The sequence below is a fragment of the Grus americana genome, chromosome 15, assembly GCF_028858705.1.
Source record: "Grus americana isolate bGruAme1 chromosome 15, bGruAme1.mat, whole genome shotgun sequence".
NCBI classification, from domain to species: Eukaryota; Metazoa; Chordata; class Aves; order Gruiformes; family Gruidae; genus Grus; species Grus americana.
The window spans coordinates 16,704,581-16,713,412 of NC_072866.1; the positions used below are offsets into that span (position 1 = coordinate 16,704,581).

Genomic DNA, 8,832 nt, shown 5'->3' on the forward strand with positions numbered 1-8,832 from the left:
ATTTGGCTTTTTGCAGCAGGCTAGCTGCTTTAACAGGGAGGAGCGAAGCACTGTTAATTCTGGGGAGAGCGACAAGACGCTGACGCTCCCCGAGCCAATCTGTCGCTTGCTTAGAAGGCAAAATTGGATTCTTCAAGTGGGCTGACTTAGTAACCGCACCTCATTGCAGACACGGCAGCACCCCCACGTCCTTGCGCGCCCAGGAATTTTTTGGGGAATCTTTTTCTCCTGAAGAAAGGAGCAAACCCTCCTCTCGCCAGGCTGATCATCGGCGCTTGCTCATTTTGCCAAGCCCGTTAATTTAGGCAGTGTCGTGCCTCTGCATTTCGTCTCGTTTTACTCATGCCGTGGTGAAAGAAATCGTGGGAACGTCTCACAAGGCCACAATCTTTGTGTGTATCAAATGAGGAAAAATGTCAGTGGCCGTCGGAGGAGACGCGTGAACGTGCCGGCAGAGGCGCTCTCTCCTGCACAGCCATCCCTGCCGTCGTTTGTACGGCGTCGGCGCCCGTTCGTGTGAGGTGTAGGAATACGCGGGAAGCCATTCGTGTGCTGCTCTGGATCTGGGGCTCACAGTGCAGAGAATTAAGATGCAATTGAAGAAAAAAAAAAAAAGCCAGCTGTAGATACTCCTTTTCAGTATCCACCGGCCTGTTGCAGTAGATGAGATAATTTCATGTGATGTCATCCCTGCGTGTCCTTGAGGCCTCTGCAAGATGGCACCGGTGCATTTGCATTTCCCTTGCTCCCTGGGTCTCTGCTCTGTCCTACAGGACTTTCCTCTCCCCATCCGGGGCCAAACGCCCGGCTCGGGGCGCAGCGCCGGCTGCATCCGCAGGGTCCCCCCCAGGCTGCCCCAGCCAGCGCCCGGGGGCTGCCCTCGCAGGAGGGACAGTGCTTTTCCAAAGAGGGTTTCCTCGGTGCGGCGTTCTCCCACGTGGAGCAGTGGCGGGTCCGTGCACCGCCAGGATTCGGCCACGCGCTCGGCGGTTCCGGTTCCCTCTGCGGCTGGCCGGGCGCAGACGCTGCGGGCAGCAGCCTGACGGAGGAGATGCTGGGAAGCGAGTTTTTTACGTGAGCATCAGAGCCTGGTGGAGATTAAATTGATAAATGTGAAGCCACTGCATCGTCTCCTGTGCTTTCCTGGCCTCTCTACTAAATATTACGGGCCACGCTCAAGGAGCAAGGGGCAGAGTTTGGTCCGTACCTGCGACCTTCGCAGTGTGCATCATTAGTCCTGCCGCTGCCTGCTCCCAGCAGCACCTCTTTGTGCTAAACAGCTTTTTAATATTGATGTCAAGCAGTTTGGAAGCAGCGTTCAGACCTGCTTAACCTCCGGGCCCAGAGCCATTGGCTGGTGGCGGAGCTCAGCGGCCGGCACAGGAGATGCTGGGTGCCGCCGCCTGCCCGCGTCGCGTGCCCGAGCGATGGCAGCACGCGAAACGGGGCGCATCCTGAGACCCTGCCAACCCCCGAGGCTACGCTGGGGGGGCGCAGGGAGTGCCGATGGGTCGGCGCTAACAGGACTGCGGTTCCTGCCGGCGAGACCCCCGCTCTCTTGTCAGACCCCGCCGCCCGCTTGCCTGTGTGCAGCCTGGGGCACGTCTTTGCTTCTTTTTCCCTTGTCCCCTGGCGTGGCCGTAACCTGAGGATGCACCTGGGCACGGCGTGCGACGCGGCCACCGGAGCAGGACGCTGGCGGCCACAGGTTGCTGGGGGTGGGTTTTGGGGCACGAGGGCAGGCGGCAGCAGGCATGGTGGCGGGGGGGCAGGCGCCTCTCGGGCTGCGGGGTCAGGCGTGCCTGTGCCGCAAAGCCCTCGCGGGAGGAGCGTGTACCGCGTAGGTGACTGTTCGGTTCCCAGCCTGGTGGGCCAAGGGTCTCCGATGAAACTTTTGCCGGCTGTGGCAGCTGCAATTGCGGGTATATAATGGGGGCAGGATTTTTTTTAACGACTTTGAAGCCTGATGATTGACCCAGGCACCCAAGAGTCTCCTCTAGACCAGCTAGAAAAATGAATCTGGATTTTTCATCTCTAGCATTATCCTCTCGTGGAAAGGAAAAGGGCAAGGCCCTCTGATTCCTTGGGGGTGTCTTCCACGGGGGAGCTGGCTCCTGTGGCTCTGTCTGCTGTGCTGGAAATGTCCCCGCGGCGGGGGCCGGCTCTGTAATCGCACCGCTTGGCGCGTTGTGCTGCAACGTTGTGTGTCGGAGGGGTGCACGTGAGCTGCACCGAGGGGTGCTCCGGTATTTAAGGACTTTGAAAATATGCAGGATGCAACCAAATTGCATTTAAAAAAAATGTAAACAAAACAACTTTGGGGGCAATTTGTTAGAGAAAGGATGGCAAACTAATGCAAACTGAGTGAAAACGTTCTGCTGGGTGTCGAGCCCGGATGGAAAAACAGAGGCACGTTGGTGCTTGGGTTTTTTGTTTCTTCTCTCCGAGTTAAATAGCTTTAATTGCATTGCAGGTGGGTGATGCAGGTGACTGAAGAAGGGTTAAATTCTTTGTGCCGGTGCTCCCACCCGCTCCTGTGCGCTGAGATTTCTCTGCCCGATGCTCCCGGAGAGGCTGCAGTAGGTGCTCCGGCAGCTGCAGGCGGCAGCAGAGGCGCTGTGCGGCTGTACTCGGTGGTGCAGCGCGGCCGTAACTGCTGAGTAACTGCTGGGCATGTCTGGCAGAGGGTTTTCAGGGGATGCAGGTGCTTTGTGGCCCCAGCTGATCAGGGAGCTTCCGTGTAAAGCTTGTTCCCCATCACATAAATGGTACTGATAGCCTTGAAGTTAGCTTAAGGAAATTCTCTGAATTAGTGCTCCTTCCCGGTCCTTTCAAGGCTACTAATATGTTCAATCAAAGGAGGAATTAATATTTGAAACACCAGCTTAAATTTTCCTATTGCACGTAACTCCTAAATCACAGGTGGTTTGCAGTCCTGCCCGTCAGAGGCCTCGGTGCAGAGGGGACGGGGACAGGGACGGGGAAGGGTACTCTGGCTGGGTCCCGTGCCAGGGCCGATGCCACCCGGGGAGCCGCTTGGGTCAGAGGCGAGTGCCGGATCACGTAGCGACACGCAAAACTGCGGACGGGTGAAAAGCCGCTCCACGTGAGCGGGGTCGGGAAAGCTCCGGCTGGCGTCGTACCTGGGGCTGAGCGCTGGAGCTCCGGGTGCCGTCGCAGCCAGGCCTGGGCTGCGCAGTGCCCGGTACCCGTCGTGCCGCGCTGCTCAGCCCCGCAGGGAGCGCGGCAGCCAGGCCGGGGTGCGACGCAGCCAGCCCTCCTGCGCAGGAGCCCCGCGGGGGACGTGGGCCCCTATCCCAAAGACAAGTTTCACGTGGCGGCACCCAGGCCCCCCTCAGTTTGATATGGATCCTTGCATCCACGTGAAAATGTTTTGTCTGCATCGCATTACTTGTCCTCAAGAATTCAGCCCTTTCAACAGCCATAAGCGAACCCAATTTTCTTTTATATTTCAGCATTTCTATTATAAAGGATATTTTTTTTTTAAAGAAGCCTTTCTGTTTCCAAATGCATCCCTCAGTAAAGAGCAGCTGCAGAAGGAATTGGTTTGACCTCTGCTTCCTTAATTGCTTTTCGCTCCATATTGGCCTGGAAATGGATGTTGCTATTGTGTAAATTACTGCGGTGGTTGAAAAAGAGCTCGTGAGATCAGGTGTGTAGTTTCTGTCAGGAAAATAGGTTTCTTAAATGGAAAGCAGTGTCTACCTGTCCATAACCAGAGTCTGGGTCAGTCTGAAAACCCCAGATGATAATTACCTCATTTTCTGCTTCTGAGCAGCTCCACTGAGTTACTGGGTTTTGTGGCCAGGAGCAGATTTAATCTGAAATCTACTCTGAGCTCCTTTCAGGCTCGGGAAGGGGATGCTCAGACCTCAGGGCATACAGCTCGGTCCGCTTGTACCGTAGCCTGGCGCGGCACCCGGCCGTGGCCCCGTGGGCTGGACCAGAGGGGCTTCTCCCCCTCTCTCCCCATTGTGGAAGAAGCCGAAAGGAAGAGCCGGGAGCTTTTTCCCTCCCGAGGCTGAAGGCGTGAGCTTGCGTGGAATTGGCTCCGCTGTGGGTGGGACTACAGCCGTGGGTCGCTGTGCACGCGCGCGTGTGTGTGCAAAAAGCAGAGGGGCTGTGGCAGAGCCTGCCCGTGCCAGGCTGGGGGCCGCTCCGCAGGGTACCCTGTCCCGCTCGGAGGGGCTCGGGGCCCCCCCACCAACGCCGGCATGTCCCCTTCCAGCCAGGGCAGGGCTCGGCCCCGCAACGGTGCGCAGCTCGCCTCGTGTCTTGAAAAGCTGTCGTTTTGGGATGGTGTCCGAGCCCCCGGCAGTCCTGGGCGGCGCGTGAGCGGTGCGTTTGGGGTCCGCGTCGAGCGTGTGATGTTAACGGCTTCTGCCGGGCGTCGGAGCAGCCTGAGGGGCCAGAGTGAGTGTAAATGGTGTGACGAGCGTAACGGCTAGCGCGTGCTCGTCGGCGTTCAAGGAAGCGGTTCCTCGTCTGTTTGAGAAGTCGTGCTGCCGCAGAGCAAGGAAGGGGGAGAGCTGCTCCCCCCCCGCACCGGGACGCAGCCCGCGGCGCAGCAAGTGCCAGCGACACGGCCAGCCTCGGCTCTCAGCGCCTCACCTGCGCTCACGGGCTCCTGCAGTTCTCCTTCCCGAGCTGCTCTTGGAAGAACCGGCGACAGCAGCGGGGAAGAATGTGGTCCTGAATGCGAGCAAAGAAAAGGGCTTATTTTCACAATACCAACGTGAGCACCTTCTCCCGGGTAAGCTCCGTGCAACAGCTCCGTGCAGCTCAACCATCAGCAAATTTGCTCAGCAAATACCGGCCATTTTAAGAGCGGAATAAAGCAGTTAGCCTCTGAGAAAGCCATGCCCTTGAGTTTTAAAGGCTCGTGAACCGATGAGTGAAGCCGAATTTTTGGCACACAGAGATCTCTCATCTTTTGAGAAAGCTGCTGTGGTGAAGCTGCGAGTTTGCCGACCTGAGGTGGAATCCGGTGCCGCCCCGTATGGTCCGTGTGCGAATGAGCCTTTGGCCTGGGAAAACGTCTTCCCTGTTCTCCAGCAGTAAGTCTGCCTCTGCGCTATCCACACTAGTTACCGACAGAAGCAACGATGCTTGTATAATTAGTCCATTAATAGCCTAAAGGAATCAACATGCTAATTACCGGACACGATGAGATTAGCAAGATGCTTTGCAAGAATTCAAAAATGCTTGGCTCAACAGTAAAATAACAGGTCCCTTTAGTTAGCACACCTGCTCATTTTACAGACCTGACATGGATTATTTTTGAAGAATTGGTATGCCTGGGGTACTTCTCCACTGTTAATTTATCCTGTGATTAATTGATGGCCTTTGAGACTTCTTGGTTTAAATTACTTGGTGGTGTGTCCCAGGATTAGGCTGCATCTTCTTTCATTCTGGGGAAAAAAGAAGGAAAAAAAAAAAATCCTATGTCAAAAATTAGGGAGGCATTTGGTTTGGGGGTACTTCCATGTGATTTTGTCACAACGTTCTTTTTCTCTAGGATAATAAATCCTATGTAGCATAGCCGTGCTAGCTACACTTGTGATCCATTGCCTTGTAGGAGAACTCGTTAATGACTCGGGCAGGCCAGAGACGGATGGCCTAAAATTCTTCACCGTGCCCTCAGAAGGTGGCCACCGATAACAGCGACCTGGGCTCGTGACAGGCGGCACGGCGCAGAGCGCTGATGGCATCACCCCGAGATAACTGATGGTGACGAGCGGAAGAGATGCAGCCTTCCTAATGGGGGGGGGGGTACCCCCAATTCATTTTTAACTGCAGTTTGAAGATAGACTTACCGTGCTCTGAGTTTCAGGGTGATTTTTTTTTTAGTGCAATTACTTGGAGAAATGACGCGGACGTCGGGAGGTTTGCCGTTACCAGAAACATGCCCAGGTAGTTTGATGAGCAGAAGCATCTCTGCCCATAAACTGTGTGTCAGAGCTGTCAGAAGGGATAAAGGCAGGCGTAACCTCGCGCAGCTGGAGTTCTGGGACTGCGCTGGCCGGTGGCACCCGAGTCACCCGGAGCAAGACCCCGTGCTGGTGCAGTAGCTGGGAGCCAGCCTTGGCAGGGCGCGGGGATGGAAGAGATACTGAGTAGCGCGTTAAAATAATACTAATTAATTGTGGGATATGTTACAATGGGAAATACATGGCCTTGACAAAGACGCGTGGTGAAAAGCGAGGCCGAGCGCTTGGTGTCCTGCCTGCCTGGAAGGGTGTGCGCTGCATTGGGGGGGTGCTGCCTCCAGGGATCCCAGTATCCCAGACGTGGCTTTGCTGCCGGTGCTGGTTTCCAGCAGGCCTGGGAGCTGGTGCTGCTGGCGGCGGCGGCGCTCGGCTCCGCGCCGGGCTCACGGCTCCGCACCGGGCTGCGCTCCCCCTTTGAACTTGCTCCTGCTGCACAAGCTGGGTGGATTTGGAGCCCCTGCAGATGTTTGTTCTTAAAAATCCCTCTCTTTCCTGAGGAGGTTCTTTAATCCTTAATATCCTAGCCAGTGCCCGCGGATATCCTGGCTGCAGCTCGCACAGACTTTTTGTTCAACTTTCTAATGAGCCGAAGCAGGTCTTCAATTTGCAGGACACAAAGTGCTTTTGCTTCTGTCTGGCGGGAGCGTGCAGCCTTTCCCGGGATCGGGCCCATCATTAGAGTTTGCTGCTGTCTGCGATCTTTTGTTCCAGGAGACTGGGCTAATCCAAGGGCCGGGGCGTGGGGTCGGTGTCTCTCCCTCGGTTGCTTTCCTGGACTTTTAACAAGTAGCTGCAGTGATAATTACGGAAAATTGTTTCTGTACAAACGCCCCACTGAGCCTGTACGTGTGCGATTCCCGTCTCCGAGCCGGGAAGGGTATTGATTAGCACTGGAACGGTTCCTAACACTTGCGTTTGGAGGAGGACGGCTTGAGGTGCTGCTTCTCCCTTTACCCAGGCGCGGGCTGCTTGGCTGCGTTCATCTCTTCAGGCAGGGCTTTCGGCGTTTCCCTGCACGATGTAATTCTACTTCAAGGCCAGGTTGGATGGGGCTTTGGGCACCCTGGGCTCGTGGAGGGTGTCCCTGCCCATGGCAGGGGTGGCACTGGGTGGGCTGGGAGGTCCCTGCCCACCCAAACCCGGCTGGGATTCTACTTCACCTGTTCTTGCTAAATACCACGATAACTGCCGATTCATGTCCTGTTTATTCGAATTGCATTTCGCTCTGTAGTACAGCCTATCTTATTCCTTCCAAACTCCCGATTCGGTCTGTAACATTTTTGAGGTGCCGAGTTATTGGCCCAAACCGCCGGTGTCTGGCGCGCAGCGTGAGGGGGCGTTGGCAGGACGTCTGGCTTTCCGGGGCAGAGGTCTGGGTGGACGAGCGATGCTTTTGCCTTGACCGGTCTCTTTCCGCTCTCCCCAGTGTACGGGCACAACGTGAAGAGCAGCAACGACTTCATTGGGAGGATCGTGATCGGGCAGTACTCGACGGGCGCCCCCGAGTCCAACCACTGGCGCCGGATGCTCAACGCGCACCGGACGGCCGTGGAGCAGTGGCACAGCCTGCGGTCCCGCGAGGAGTGTGACCGCGTCTCTCCGGCATCCCTGGAGGTAACATGAGGTGGGGGACTACCGGCAGCCGGACCGAGCAGGCGGACGAGGAAAAAAAATAAACCACCGACCGAACCACCCCACCTCACTCCCTACACGCACCCCACAGCAGCTCCATTGGATTGAAGCGGCTGCCGGCACCCAACCGGCCGCGCTGGCCTCTGTGAACCGCGTCCCACCGGGTGCCGGCCGTTCCCCTGGGGCCACCAGCGGCCTGGCCGGCCGGACCTCTCGCTGCTCGCACCCGGCACCGCTCGGCTGTTCTGCGGAGCGCGCGGCCGGGCGGCGTGGGCTGTGCGTGGAGGTGCCGCGGGAAGCGCTGAGCGGGTGGAAGAGTTGGGAGTTGCCTCCACTGCCCTTCCAGTCCAAATCCATGGCTCATCCTCTCGGAGATATAAGTACCCGTGTGCTCTCGTTGGTGAACGTGGTAATTAGGCTAGAATATTTTTTTAAACGGTAGAACCTGTGGTGAAATCGATTCTGACTCCAGTTTTGTCCTTGTACTAGTTTTAACAGAATTAAGCTCCTGTTAGTACGTGCGCGTGCATTTGTGTGCTGGGGCACGCGCGTGTGCGTGGGGCCCCTCGTCAAACGGATCCAGTGTCACGTCAGCGGTGAGACCTGCTGCTCTCGATAGCAGTCTGTGTGCGTCCAGTAGATACAGTGATGATATAGCAAAGCAAACATTTCCAATAGCGTTTGTACCGGGAAAGCTAGCTCCTCTCTTTTCAAACCTGTGTTGTGCAAAAGAAACCTGCTGCGGGGACTTTTGCGGTTGAGAAGACCCAAAATACACGGTTTTAATTCTCTCACAGATTGCAGTGGCTCTCTCTGTGTTGTGTGTGTTTACCCAGGTAGTTTCCCAGGTCACCAGGTGAACTTAGCTACAGTCAAGCTGTCCTGTTGATTGCTTCTGTACATTTTATTTTTTCACAGCGTATTGTCTGGTATGATGCAGATTGTATATTTATTGAAAATAAAATTCTATTTAATTGTGCCAAGTAGAGTGGGGTGATGCTTGTTAGCAGCATTCAGCTTTGCGTTCAGTTCCATCAGCTATGTTTATGGCACAAGGAAAGCCAAAACGTTGGCGTTTACCCCCTTGTTACTCACGGCAGGCGAACCGGGAATAACTTGAGGGAAGCGGGAGGTGTGCCAATGGGGATCGGTCAGGACAGCGAGCCGAGGGTGGTGGTCTGGCCGTGCG

The 8,832-nt window shown here is 56.1% G+C and overlaps 1 protein-coding gene across 1 annotated transcript in view; it reads left to right on the forward strand.

Moving 5' to 3' along the window:
* The window catches only part of SYT17 (synaptotagmin 17), a 38,862-nt gene extending 30,241 nt beyond the window's left edge, over positions 1-8,621 (forward strand). The window contains exon 8 of the mRNA XM_054842503.1: positions 7,438-8,621. Coding sequence (XP_054698478.1) covers positions 7,438-7,634 — 197 coding nt within the window. The 3' untranslated portion in view covers positions 7,635-8,621. The remainder of the gene's footprint in view (positions 1-7,437) is intronic.
* Positions 8,622-8,832: the final 211 nt, after the last annotated feature.